General features: G+C 39.2%; 1 protein-coding gene across 1 annotated transcript in view; it reads right to left on the minus strand.

Annotated features, from left to right (window-relative positions):
• The window catches only part of MAOB (monoamine oxidase B), a 39628-nt gene extending 38884 nt beyond the window's left edge, over positions 1 to 744 (minus strand). The window contains exon 1 of the mRNA XM_005880881.2: positions 639 to 744. Coding sequence (XP_005880943.1) covers positions 639 to 731 — 93 coding nt within the window. The 5' untranslated portion in view covers positions 732 to 744. The remainder of the gene's footprint in view (positions 1 to 638) is intronic.
• Between the last annotated feature and the right edge of the window lie 14794 nt (positions 745 to 15538).

Below are 15538 nucleotides of genomic sequence, written 5' to 3' on the forward strand. Positions count from 1 at the left end.
ACTAAGCAATCAGCCGACCAGCCGACCAGCTGACCAGCTGACCAGCTGACAGGTAGCTGTGACGTGCACTGACCACCAGGGAGCAGACACTCAATGCAGGAGTGGAAACCACATGCATGGAAACATGGAACAGACTGATGAATCTCAGAGGTAAGGGGGAGAGGGGAGGGTGGGAAGAGATTAACCAAAGATCTTATATGCATACTAGAGGCCTGGTGCATGGAATCATGCTCCGGTGGGTCCCTCAGCCTGGCCTTCACCCTCTCGAAATCCAGGACCCCTCAGGGGATGTCAGAGATCTGGTTTTGGCCCGATCCCCATAGGCCAGGCCAAGGGACCCTACCACTGCACAAATCCGTGCACGGGGCCTCTAGTATATTTCTTAAGGGCAGGATTCTTTGTTTTAATCATTGATGTATTATTCCACATACCTATTTATTGGGGCAATACTTTACTGGGCTAGTGCCAAGTGTCATGAGGTAAGAAGAGAAAAGGTATGGAAGAGTTGAAAAGAAAAAAAAATTGGGAGTGAGGCTGTGAGAAATGTTTAGAGTAATTTTCACTCCCTTAGAGAGAATAAAATGAAAAAAAAATCAGTTTTGATACCGTGTTTTTCCATTCCATCCTTAATGTCTTACCCGAATGGTGTACGTCCTGCCTCCCACACGGTCCCGGGCTTCCAGAACAACTACATTCAGGCCAGAATCATGCAGAAGTTTGGCTGCTGCCATACCTGGGAGAAAATAAAATAAGAAATCAGAATCAAACACCTTATAAGGATTCCAGATAAGCTCTTCACGCTAGCAGCCAACAAGAAAAGTCCATGTGGCTCACACACAGCCTAATGTTATATTTAACTTACAGGTGGCTAAGGTTTCTCAACAGAGACCCAAATTCCAAGTCAGAAAACCAATTGTTATTTGTAGAAAAAACAAAAGGGATTTTATTTTTGGTAAATGCCTCAAATCTTAAAAACAGCTTTTGGTCACTATATCAAAATGTCCATGTTTGAGGAATAAATTGAGTGATTTTACATCAGACAACACCGATAAAAACACAAGGCCCCTGGCTCGGCTGGTGTGGCTCAATTGTTTAGAGCTTTGTCTCGTGCACTGAAGGGTCTCGGGTTCGATTCCTAGTCAGGGCACAGACCCAGATTGCTGGTTTGATCACAGGTCGAGGCATGTATGGGAAGGCCTCCAATCAATGTTTCTCTCTCACATCAATGTTTTTCTCTTTCTTCCTCTCACTTCATTTTTCTCTCAAATCAGTGAAAAACATATCCTCAGGTGAGAATTAAAAAACAAAACAACAAAAACACAACACCTCACTTAAGAGAAATATATACACCCTAGCAGACTCAGGACCAAATATGGAAGCAACCTAAGTGCCCATCAATAGACAAGTGGATTAAGAAGATATGGTACATTGCCATAACTGGTTTGGCTCAGTGGATAGAGCGTCGGCCTGTGGACTGAAAGGTCCCAGGTTCAATTCCGGTCAAGGTCATGTACCTTGGTTGCGGGCACATCCCCAGTAGGAGATGGGCAGGGGGCAGCTGATCGATGTTTCTCTCTCATCGATGTTTCTAACTCTCTATCCCTCTCCCTTCCTCTCTGTAAAAAATCAATAAAATATATTTTTTAAAAAAGAAGATATGGTACATATATACCAAATATGTTTTGACAATGTACAAGTCCATCCAGGATGTAGTATTTTTTTTAAATCTCAGACAACAGCACTGTGATGCTCAGAATAATGAACTGAATTTGCTCAGTTCCAATTACCTTACTCATTTGCTTTTATGAGACCAAATAAAATCAAGGAAAGATTAAAACACTGTGCCTTACCAATAAATGAAATAGTTTCAGTCTTTTCTTTCAAAAATCATAGTTCTGGGACTTTTATACCCCACTAATGCTAAGGGAAAGAAAGGTTCCCATTGAAATAGCCATGTAGTGCTCATCACATGTGAAAAGCTGGTCTAGAGTTTTTAACATATTAATTCAATGAATTCTCACAGAAACCCAATAATTAAAGGTACTATTTATATTCGCATCCTATTGCTGAAGAAATTGAAGGACAAAGAGGTGTCCAAGGTCACATCAGGAGCCAGCAGGCAAAGTCAGGCCATCTTCTTTGTAGATCACATTTCTCTATTTTTGCTTCAGGGAGAAATTACATTTCAAAGATATTTTTCACTTTATTTGGATCAATGTGTTTTTTAAAAAAACTTGTATCTTGTTTGATAAAAATCTGTGAAATGTAAGATATGAGCCCACCGTAAAAGCCATAATGAAAAACCAAGGTTTCATTCATCGCCTATTGTTTAACCTAAAAAAAGAAACCTATTTTTTAAAGAGGCAGATTTGACACTTCATTATTTGAGTTAATCCATCTTCTCTTCTCTTCTCTCTCTCTCTCTCTCTCTCTCTCTCTCTCTCTCTCTCTCTCTCTCTCTCTCTCCCTCCCTCCCTCCTTAGGGGCAGGCCCAGAGCTTTTCAGTTGGTGGTGGGGTTAGGGTTACAAAGTCCACAGGCCTCCATGCAGTGTGCACGAGTATTGCACAACCCTCATTTAGGAATACAGGGCTTGGATTTCTAACTCCAGTTTCCTAATTTCACCTCTATAAGTGGGGGGAAAAATGAGAAAACATTTCTATTTAGATTCAACATTGCAGATAATTCAGTGCCATTTCTCTTATCAAGCATCAGTTCAACAAATAAAATATGAAATCAGATGCAACCATGGTAACAGCTGTTATCAGGACATTCAGGGGGATCTGCTGCGCATGCTGCAGCTTAAACAAAAGGGTTCAGAACGAAATACAACAGCACTCATATACACAACCATTTTACAGTCCACAAAAGGTGCTGTCTTTTAGTAAACGCAGTTACCCAGTAGTATCTGATAGTAAACATAAACAGTTATTAGAACAGGCTGGGGTCTTATCAAAGCGTTGAATAGAGTTCTAGACGCTCATGTGCCTTAAAAAGTCATAAATAGAAAATGACAAAAATCTCTTTAAATACAGCAATTTGAGAATACGTTGTAAATATCTCACACTTTGTCACACTAATGTTCATAGGGGGCTATTCAAAATTCTTGTTTGATATCAATAGACAAAAGCTGATTGAAAAAAACAATTGTCCCAAGTATCAGTGGCTTAGTCACTGCAGTTTAGGAGGAGGGGATTTTAGAACACCCGAGAACCTGAGGGGTTAGAGTCTGCTCAGGAGATGATTAACATGAAGAAGTAGCTCTCAAGGGATTCCTTGGTAATGACTGCTGAAAGGGCTACTGGTTTGACTGACGCAAGAATAAGCAAACATGAACTATACAAAGCCACCCTGATTTCCAACAAGGTTGTTTCCGAGTTCATTTCTATTTCGGTTGTTTGGAACTTTTAACACATTGTGCCATAGAACAAAAATATGAGAGATGGTGCATTCTCTGCAAAGTCCGGGAATTGTGAAATGCAATATTATTGTGGAAAAAAATCAGAAAGTAGCAGAAGTTTATTTACCCTAAAACATGAAACAATGTAATTGGCACTGTTTAAACACTTAAGCAATCATTTCCTGACTCAATGCAATAACAGATTTTTTAAGAAAATATCTACATTAATAACAGCCATTGTCAGAAAGCATTGAGTACTGGCTTTACTCTGTGTGATGTGGTTTACACACAAAGGTATCATTAGCCTTGTTTTAAAAAGAAAAATGGAGGGTTGGAGACACTCATTGTTCTGACATAGAGTATACCATTAGTAAATGGCAAGGTCAGAGTTCAGCCCCAAAGCTGATCTCTTAGCCACCACCTGGTACCAAAAAGAAAAAAAAAATACAGTGGAGAGGCAGCCAGTATGGAGAGAGGCAGCATCAGGGACAGGACAGTCTCAGACAAGCATCTATCTATGTGGCCGTTTCTGTGATAGGTCATAATAATAAGGGAGAAGCACAATATGGTCTTGAATGGAAAGAGCCAAATTAAAAAAATACAGTAACTCAATACACTGATGGATGTCAAGTGCCTTAAAACATTCTGCTCTCCAACTAAGTATAAGAATTTTAAAATAATGTTTTTCTCTTAAATGGATATTTAACTTTTGCAACCAATGTAGGAGTAAGCTTATAATGACTTTGTACTTTTAAAAAGCTAAAGTTCAGTTTAACAGGCAGGATCAATTAATATTTCACAAACAAATGATCGTTTGCCACTTTCAGAAGCAGCCCCTATGTGCCCATGACAGGCTTCTGATAAGATTATCTATCTCATTTATTGCTTCCAAATGGTGCAGGGTCCATAGGATTTCAACTCAAGGAGTCTCCTTCAGGTGAATAATCATAGCATGGCACCCAGGAATAATGGTAGACTAATGCCTACTTCTTCCTGAGTAGTTTACTTGGAAAAAATTTATCAAAGTGATAACTATCTCAATTATTTGGAGACCTAAATTTGGGTTAGACACGCAAATTATTGTAAAGATTGGAAATCAGTGGAGTGGTGTGCAGCATTCTTAGCCTTCTGTGCTTGCAGTTTTGTGCCATGGAAAACAGCCCAAGCGTTAGATGCCATAAGAGACTGAAAAGTACACAGTGCAGGTAACAGAGGTGCCTCTTCAAGGTGTCTTTAGAGCAGTGGACAAGTTAGGATTTAGAGGGAAGTGAAAAAAATAAAAATTACCATCTGCCTCATCCTTTGCTTTGTTAATGTCGAATGTCCTTCATATCAAAATCTGATATTTAACAAAATGTTTTAAAATGGAAATTTAATTGTCTTGAAAACATTATGAAACATCTGTAGTTTGCTGCTATATAAATGATTCTGTCCCAATTATAAAAAAAAATTCATGTTAACTAAAATTGACAATGAAATTCACTGTACCTCAAAGCATCTCTAACTTATAATATTGGTAAATAATATAGGCATTCCCTCAAGGAAGAAAAAAGCCAAAATATAGAAACAGCCCTCATCACCTTCCGGTCATTTCTGATAAAGCAATGGTTTTATGAAGTAAAAACAACCAAATGACCTTCTGATAGAAGAACTGGGATTCTTGATGTCTCTAAAGAAAATGCTTTTTAGTTATTTAACACAAATACATGCAAAAGAAGCCTGGGGTGAAAAGAAAACTATTTTCAAATTAAGTGTAATTCATTAAAGGAAAGTGGTATTTGTAGGTGGAATTCAGATAGTAATTGTTGAACTTTCAACACAGAATAGAGCGGCAGGTGAAGATGTCACTAAAAACAGCTAACCTTTTGAGCACTGACTGTGTGCCAGCTTCTACTCTAAGTGTTTTTCATATAAAAATTTATTTATTCTCCCAACAGCTCTAGGAAGTGGTCAGATTTAGAATGTGAAGCACAGAGAGGCAGTCTGACTCCAGATAACAAGCATGCCCAGCAGCCTTGCTCATGCTAAACACAGTGGAACACTGAATGCCTTCCATAGAACACCACGGACCATACAAGCCGCAGGACCATAGCTAGAACATTCCATACCTGTGTGTAAATTATAAGAAGGTGCATGCTCCTGGCAGGTAAATTTCAAAAAGACCTCCTTCTTTCAGACAAATACGACTCACCTTGGTTCAAATGGCTTAGCTGGCAAAGTGTGGGATGGGTTGCATGTCCTCTTTCACTGCATCAGCCGGGCACCCTTGTGCAGGATACTGCCTAAACAGCTTATGTTGTAGCCTTGAAACTCAGAAATTTGTTTTCTGAACTAGAGGCCTGGTGCACGAAAGTCATGCACGGGTAGGGTCCCTAGGCCTGGCCAGCGATCAGGGCCTTCCTTCGTTTTGTGCCGCCCCCCTGGTGGTCAGTGCACATCATAGCGAGTGATCGAACTCCCGGTCGCCTAGTCAAACTCCTGAGGAGACACTTTACATATTAGCCTTTTATATATATAGATTTTGAGAGTTTAATCATCTATTTATGTGTCTCCTCAATGCTACTTACAGTTTTATTAAATGAACTCATTTAACAACAAAGATGACATTTAATTACTTAATCAATCAATAAATGGCTGCAATGGTGTCTATATAAACATAGTATATTTAATCTATATATGTATGTAAGTCTAATATGCTAAGTGTCCCACCGTTCGACTGTTCAACCAGCCACTATAATGTGCACTGACCACCAGGGGGCAGATGCTCTGACTGGTAGGTTAGCTTGTTGTTGGGGTCCTGCCGATGGGGACTGGGGAAGACGGGCCAGACACACCCTGGAGCCCTCCCACTATTCCTCCCTGGCCCGATCATGCACAGGTGGGATCCCTTGGCCTGGCCTGTGCCCTCTCACAATCCAGGACCCTTCAGAGGATGTTGGAGAGTCGATTTCAGGCCGATCCCCGCAGGCCAGGCCTAGGGACCCCACCAATGCATAAATCTGTGCACCAAGCCTCTACTATAGTATAAGAAACGAAAATATTTATACACATAGAAACTGATTTTCTCCAATCACATCAGAAATGATAAAGGATACTCCTGACTTTTTCCAGGGGAAAGAGATGGGATGAAAGACAGCCAACCAATAATAACCACCTTACACATGTACAACACAGCGGTTTCCAATATTCCTACACGCATTCAGTCCTTAACAAAAATTCTGTGTGGCTGGCATTGTTACTCCTATTTTTCATATTAGGAAATGGGAGCTCAGAGAGATTCAAGGGCTTGCTGAGCATTATACAGCTAGCAATGGCACCGTTAGTGCTAAAACCCAGTTCTGTTCCTGTGTCCTATGTGTTTTTCATGACTCACATTATTTTCTATAACACACAAAGATGTACGTTGTTAAAAAGTCTCAAAGCATGTCAAGTTTTAAAATTAGAATGTTTCTTTATTAACATTCTTGACAAAATATATCTGTAAAAACTGCCTGGAGCCTGTCAGTTCCAATCATTTGGAGCTACTCATCATGAGGTGCTTTGGCTGAACAGTTTCTTCCTCCTTAAGTACAGACTGACTCCTCTTTCCTGAGGACATACCAATCATAACTTTTTGGAAAATTAAAACAACACATAGCGTAAATCACACATACCAATGTGTACCATCATGGTTATTCTTGAGAAGCAAAGTCAAGAATTACGTTATTCGTATCTTGCCCCCGAATATGAAAAAGATGCCACATCTTCTTGGAAGCCCTTTGCTCTCTTTTTCCCTAAGATGGTCAAAATATGTAACACGAAAATAAATGGCAATAACTTCTCAAATAAAGACTTTTGCTGAACAAAGCCTCAGGCCATGGGGTGATGTATGTTCTTAAAAAGTGATAGACATCAAGCTTTCGTGAGTTGCCATAGAAACCTTTCTCCAGATGCTGCTGCTTTGAGATATGAGGAGATTGCCTCCCAACGCCTTTCAGAATATATCTAAAGCCAAAAAAAAAAATGTTTCTTCATCATGCTTTATATGCAAATCATTGCATTTTCCAAAAATGTCAGTAATCATAATGAGTCTTGTTCCATTTCCAAGCTTTTTATCTTTACCCTTTGTTGTTTGAAAAGAGTGGGGTATTTTCTGTGTATTGCAATTGTGGTAGACAACATTTATTTTGCTTTACCTCGATATGGTCTCCCATAAAAACAGGATGCAAACCCAGCAATGACAGTTTGTCTTTTTCATGTTTGTGTGTTATATTCTTCACTTAAAAAACTGTTACAGAAAACTAAACTTTTAATCCACCTGGTCCAAATTCTTTGGGGAATTTGGTGGAATATATGTAAATAAATAAAAACATGCTCTTTTAAGAATACTGTTGTTTAAGCATAGAAGATAACCATATGATGCCATGGTAATTTCCTTGACTGTGATCTGAGGATGAAATATCTCATTGTCATGATTGTAGCCCTCCTATGGATTATCAACATGATTTTTCAGGCTCACAAACACCTTTAAGGTAGACTATAAAATCAGAGAGATACCACACTCCCTTTGGCTCACCCAATTCCTAGATCCTAGTCCCTAAAAGAGCCAGATGTTACAAATGGCCTGAAGAGGGTCAGAGGCTGGCTGGAGAATACTTTCAATACTTCTCTGTTTCAACATCTTCTTTTACCAAAAATGAAATGATAAATGAGAGCTTCAAGAAGGAGAGGATAAAATGTGGACTTTACCAAGGTAGACTTTGTATTTAAATCCACAAGAATCCTTTGGGAGCTCCGTAATTTTAAGCTTTTAGCTAACATTATTTTTGGAAAGAAGTTTTTTCTGATATTTCATACCAACAAATTGGAGACAGGTTGAAAATTCTCCATGTCTGGCCCAAATCCTGCATGTAGTTTGATAAAAGATTTAACAGAAAGCCAAAACAAGCTGACAATGTTTGTGAAGACAAGGTTTCAAATGGAATTCAGATGAAATTACTTATATATTTATTAGGTTCAATTCTTTTAAGGGAAAATTATACTTTCTAAAAAGGATCATTTTAAATCTCAGTGAGAGGCTCTGGATTCAGTTGTCAGCGTTAGAAGACCTGCCACACAAAAATGAACACTAGTGCAAAGACTTCCAGAAAAACAAAATATCTACTGCTGTCTGCAGCTGGGATGCAGTTTTCCCATTCATTTTAGGACAGCTGCTGAGTTACCCCAAATAAAAAAACAAATTCAGTCACTTTTAGCCAGAATATCTAGATTTCATGCTGAATGGTAGGTCCCCACCCTTGCCAACACAACCATCTTAATTCCTTATGTTAAACGGACTGTCTATTACTTCAAGAAGGAAATTTCATCTTTTCAAAAATTAGTCTCTCTCATATTCCGAGTCTGCCATTGGTTAGGCAGTCAAATTTCTATCTTTCATTCAACCTCAATTTCCTGACCTGCAAAAGAGTGAAAATATTTACTGCCTATGTTATCAAACAGCTGTGAAAGAACTGAGGCAAAATATAAGCTACTGGGCATATTGCCCATTATAAGGTAAATACCCCCCCCCCAAATATCTGTTCCATGAATGAGTCCAATACCTTACGGAGTATTTGGCTTTGAAATTGGAAGAATTAGGTTCCAACCCCATTTTGTTTCTTAGGCACTTTGGGGTCCTGGGCAAGTAACTTCTGAACTCCTTCTGACTTCAGTTTGTAAAACAGGATGATACCTTGCAGGCAGAGTTGGTGCAAAGATTATGTGCGCTAAATTATTTGCATATATTGGGCCCACTGTTGCCATCTGGTGATAGGCAGGCTGGACTTGGAAATTAATCAGGCCTTTGCTTCTCTGTCACTTCCATCTCCCTACAAGTACTTATTAACAAGATATGGATTTTTGCAGGATCTCTCATCATCCTTTGATTCAGCGTAGGTGATTTATCTACAGATCTAGCGGCATAATTTCCTAGGCTTTAATATTTCTTCAAGCTATGCATCAGAAAAATGACTGGGTCTTAAACTACCTTCTTTTTAACCTATAACAAAATAATTGGATAAACTGTATCATGGACTGCTCAAATGCCCACCAACCATATCAGAGAAGGGTAAAGCAATGTTTTCTCTGTAGATAATTTTTATGGACTTGGAGCACTCAAAGCAGTATCTTTTGATTAATCATCATCAGAAAGAATACTTTAACATCTATTTTCTACAATGAAGACCATTGTATTTGACGGATACCTTCATGCAATTAAATGAATAACTCCTTGGAACCTTAGTGTGTAATTTCCCACTGTTCAAATGGCTATTTCATACCTTTTCTTCTAAAACGTCCTACATGACAACCCCCGAGCCTTCTTCAGCTGATGACTCTCTTCCATTTTTTTGAGAAATGAAAGAACTCATTTGTCTTTCCAAAATAAATCCACCTATATACCCTCACCTAAACCTGTATCTCCTATGATTTACACAAAGTGACATACTTTATTAGTTCATACCAAATAGAAAGCAAAAGCAGATTTTGTGGCTATCTTTTTAGGAGACTCAATTATTTTAATGATTCCGTATTGTAAGTAAACTAACTGGTACCCATTCTTAGAAATATTTTTAGGAATAATTAAAGATGGATTTCCACAGTTTTGCCAAGCTTGATTCCTTCCTCCCCCCACCCCTCTTCTCTCCTTTTCTTTTTCCATCCCTTACTTCCTTTTGTGTTATATCTGCTATTTTTATATGCATTAAAGTAGACTGAATTTGGTGCAAAACTCTTGCCTACATATCTTGCCTTACATATACAGTTCATCTAATGCTAGCACAGTGGACAGTCCTTCATGTGCATCCTTTCTAATCAGCAACAAATATTTTATTGAAGATGTTTACATGCCAGATAGTCTCCCAAGTGTTGTGGATAAAGTAGGAAACAAGTAGTTTTTTTAAATCTCAGTAGTGGTGCCACAATTCACCCAGTTTTATAGGCAAAATCCAGGAACTATCCTTTTCTCCTTGATTACTCTGCCCTCCAATCAATACATCAGAAAGTCAATTCTACCTGCATACAAGCGTTTTTTTTACTTTAAAAAAATATATTTTTATTGATTTCAGAGAGAAGATGGGAGAGGGAGAGATAAAACATTGATCAGCTACCTCCTGTTGCTGAGGATCAAGCACACAACTCAGACATGTGCCCTGACTGGGAATTGAACTGGTGACCTGGTGCATGGGTCAATGCTCAACCAACTGAGCCACACCAGCCTGGGCTGCATACAACCATTTCTCAACAGCCTTACTACTATCACCATGGCCTAAGATGATGTCTTTCCTTTGGACTCTTGCAATAGCTTTGCAACTACTTCCACTCTTGCTTCTCTAAGTTTTTAATTTACACAGCACAGAATATCTTTTCAAATAAAATTAAATTCATGACACTTCCTTGTTTCAAATCCTCCAATGAATTACATTGAAAACAAGTGAACCCACCCCTTCACTTAAATTATAGGGCCTTATATGACCTAATTCTTTTAAAGTATTTTATTATTAAAATTACTTTTATTGTGCTTATAATGTACATCAAATTATTTTTATTAAATGCAAGATTTATTTTAAATTTTATATTGGACTTAATGGCTGACATACTTTATTAGTTCATACCAAATAGAAAGTAAAAGCAGATCTTGTGGCTATCTTTTTAGGAAACTCAATTATTTTAATGACTCAGTATTGTAAGTAAACTAACTGGTACCCATTCTTAGAAATATTTTTAAGAATAATTAAAGATGGATTTCCACAGTTTTGCCAAGTTTGATTCCTTCCTCTGCCATAAAGGCATTCGAAATCTCATCTTAAAGGTAGGCAGAGAAGTCAGTTAATCCAGCTGTGAAAGATGAAGAGGGGTTCAGTTTGCAAAACAACTTACTCTGGTGGGTTTATCAGAATGCAGTTCTCAAAATCTGATGTATCTCAAAACTCATTTTAATGTCAATGTGGCCATCTGATCACAAATGCCTATTATATTTTCAACCACAGATTTTCTACTCCAAATATTTTCTCATTTATAAATTTAATACAAAAATTTTGCAAGGGAAAATGTTTTAATATACAAATGGAGTCTCTCACCTGAGCAAGGATTCAAAGATATCTCCAAATATTGACAGTACAATGTCAGCTCCACAACCCTTCTGCCTCACATCTAAAGTCTATAGACTTCCTTTTAATTAATAACACCATCTGGGCACTCATTAGAAAATGGAACTGCTTCCTCTGCTGAAAGTCATTTCAGCATCTGATATTTTAGAGATATTATAAGAGCTTAGTTAATTTTTAATTCCTATCGAGCATTTAAATTCTGCGCTTGAAGCATTGGATTACAGAAGAGAAAGATACCTGGTCTATGTTGTGTTAGTTACTTACAGAAATTTCTTGTATTTTTAATGTGTTTTAACATTATAGTCTAACTGAAATATGTCTCTGAGTGTGTTGGTTTATGTTTAAGTACCTTAAACAAGCTCTCTGTACTCCCAAGCTTTGGGCATAGCCCCAAACTGTAAAATCAATCAGAATTCCAAATTGAAAGATGAAGCCACCTATAATGGCGGAGGTCAATTCCACGTTGTTGAAAGGAGGTGTAATCCAGACCTGGGGATCCCGTGACCCTTCACAAATACTTCCTAGATGAAGGAACAAATGAAACTGAAAATGTCAATGTCACCACTTACCCACATTGTTATAAAAATACATTTAAAAACCTTTAATAACAAATTCTAAATCTGGAAAATTATGCTGTGATGTTATGTTCTCCTGTGCTTCTTTGTCTCTCTGTTTGATTCCATGAGTTTTTATTTCTGGGGCTTCTTTACTCTGGGTGTCTTTGTGGGAATGGGGTGTCATGTACATTCTTAGCTCTGTGTCTTACTATGTCCATTTGTATCCCAGACTCCCCTAATTCCGTTGGTCTCTCTTAACTGGTCCACATATAAAGCCCATATTCATTTATTTATTTTCCCACTTGTTAACTTGGTTGAAAATATACAGAGATTTGTCAATTATCTTAGTGCAGGTGAATTTTGAAGCCACTGAGTTCTCCTGGTGGTTTGCAAAAGTAGTAGAATCACAATACAAATTTTTAAATATATTTGTATTGATTTCAGAGAGGAAGGGAGAGGGAGAGAGAGATAGAAACATCAATGATGGGAGAGAATCATGGATCGGCTGCCTCCTGCACACCCCCTACTGGGAATTGAGCCCACAACCCGGGCATGTGCCCTTGACCGGAATTGAACCCGGGACTCTTCAGTCTGCAGGCCAACGGTCTATCCACTGAGCAAAACAAGCTAGGGAAGATTTCACATAGAATAATACCACAAGGAAAACACGTTCCAGGAAATCAGTGTTTGGATTAGGCTATTTTAATTGCAGTATCACAATCATCTTATGGCTATTGGCCATTCATCTGAGTGTGAAATCTGCACACTGAAAATGGTTGAAAGGCTCACAAAAAACTACATGCACAGCAAGTGCATAATCATTCTCCAAGAGAGAGCATTTAAACATCTTGGCTAAAATGTTTCTAATATTAGTCACCTATCAGTTCAGAAACAAACTTAAATACTGTATTATGGTAGATTAGAGCCATAGCTGCAGTCAAGTAACTGCTGAGGATTTGGATGTCAAAAATGGGATAAGAAAACTCAGGGAAAATGAAGACACTTGTTCATTAAAAATATAATTTTCCTAGCCAACCAGGTACTGTAATAATTATTAATGCATCATAACAACTACATTAAAGTCATCCAGAAAACAGGGCAAACACAGAAGGGCCCAAATGCAATTTTAAACCTAAAGTTGTAAATTTAGTTATCAAAGAAAGATTTAATGAGCCAAACAATATTTACTGTGAACCTACTAACTGCAGGCACTGAACCAGGAGGTGAAGAACACAGAGCACCCCCACCCAGGAGCTTAGAGTAGAGAAGGCAGAAAAGGTATAAAAACAGGTGCCAGAAAGGTGTAACTGGGAGGTGAAGTAGAGTTCGCAGAAGGCTATCAGAGAAGGAGACCCCCCCCCAAAAAAAGTGAGTTTTAAAAGAAATTCTGGAAGATGATCAAGAGTTACCAAAGTGATAAGTGGGAGGAAAAAGAGCTAGGAAGAGATTCCACATGGAGAAGGGCAAGTGCAAAGGCCAGAGATCGTGGTAGATTATTCAACAACATTAAAATGAGCCCTTGTAGTTACAGTGTGAGTGGAAGAAAATGATGGGGGATGAAGCTGCTGAGGTAGGCAGGGCTTGGTCTCCAGTGTGTCAGGGCCACGGACATCACTTGGGACTTTATCCTGGGCTTTATGAAAGACCACTGAAGGGTTTAAAGCAAAGGAGTGACCTCATGAGATTTATATTTTTGAAAGATTGCCCTACCAGGAAAAAATTCTAGAATGATACATCTCAGGCTGTTAACACTGGCCATCCCAGGAGGGTTAGGATAGGGTGAGGCCCATGGATAATCAACTTCATCTTTGAACAACTTCATTGGCTTCATGTCAGCAATACATACTTTTGTGTAGCTTAAAAATATCAAACGTGAATTTTTTCCCATTGAAAACAAATTATTCGGAAACACTTCAAGATGGCGGCATAGGTAAACACCGCAGACTGCTGCCGCAAACAACCACTTCAAAAATACAACCAAAAGACGGAACGGACATCACCCAGAACCGCAGGAAGGCTGGCTGAGGAGAGACTCTTCAACTAGAAGGAAAAATAACAGCACACCGAGGCTCAGAGGAGGCGCAGTGTGGAAAATACTCAGGTGCGGAGGTGCGCGCGCAAAGCGGGCTGGTGGCTGAGAGCGCGGTTGTCGTTTTCGGTCAGGGGGGAGTCTCAGACTCTGAGCTCCAGATACGGGCGAATCGCTGGGGACTCGGACCCAAACGGGAGAAGCGGGAGTGTCTGGCATCAGTTGGAAGGCAGCTTTCCCTCCGAGGTTTGCAGCGGTTCCGGGGGTTCTGAGAAGCAGAGCCTCTGGGAACAGGACTGAGGGCACCATAACGGCTCCCTCCGCCCGCCCTGTTGAGCCCGCCCCGCCCAAGCCCTGCGCAGAGCCATTTGCCAGATCGCCTCAGGCAAAGGCTAGATTAGCACCTCCCCAGAGGACAGAAGTTTTCCGCGGCAGACACAGCTGATTCACACAGCCAGTCGGCCTGGTGGTCAAATCCCTCTAGTATTAACTACAACAATCAAGGCTCAACTAGAACAAGACTGCGCACAAAGACCACTAGAGGGTGCACCAAGAAAGCATAAAAAATGCGGAGACAAAAAAACATGACAGAAATGGAGGATATAGAGCTAAAAAACGCAATTTTGAGGGCTTGCAATAAACTTTTGGAGAGCTTCACGAAAACTAATGAGACCCTCGATGCTATGATAAAGAAACTAGAAATTAAGCATACACGCTCTGAAATAAAGAATATTACACCCAATAGCAGACCAGAGGAGCGCAAGAATCAAGCCAAAGATTTGAAATGCGAAGAAGCAAAAAACACCCAACCGGAAAAGCAAAATGAAAAAAGAATCCGAAAATACGAAGATAGTGTAAGGAGCCTCTGGGACAGCTTCAAGCGTACCAACATCAGAATAATAGGGGTGCCAGAAGATGAGAGACAGCAAGATATTGAAAACCTATTTGAAGAAATAATGGCAGAAAACTTCCCCCACCTGGTGAAAGAAATGGACTTACAGGTCCAAGAAGCGCAGAGAACCCCAAACAAAAGGAATCCAAAGAGGACCACACCAAGACACATCATAATTAAAATGCCAAGAGCAAAAGACAAAGAGAGAATCTTAAAAGCAGCAAGAGAAAGAAACTCAGTTACCTACAAGGGAATACCCATACGACTGTCAGCTGATTTCTCAACAGAAACTTTGCAGGCCAGAAGGGAATGGCAAGAAATATTCAAAGTGCTGAATACCAAGAACCTACAACCAAGAATACTTTATCCAGCAAAGCTATCATTCAGAATTGAAGGTCAGATAAAGAGCTTCACAGATAAGGAAAAGCTAAAGGAGTTCATCACCACTAAACCAGTATTATACGAAATGCTGAAAGGTATCCTTTAAGAAGAGGAAGAAGAAAAAGGTAAAGATACAAATTGTGAACAACAAACATGC

This window comes from Myotis brandtii, unplaced genomic scaffold (assembly GCF_000412655.1).
Source record: "Myotis brandtii unplaced genomic scaffold, ASM41265v1 scaffold657, whole genome shotgun sequence".
Classification (NCBI taxonomy): domain Eukaryota; kingdom Metazoa; phylum Chordata; class Mammalia; order Chiroptera; family Vespertilionidae; genus Myotis; species Myotis brandtii.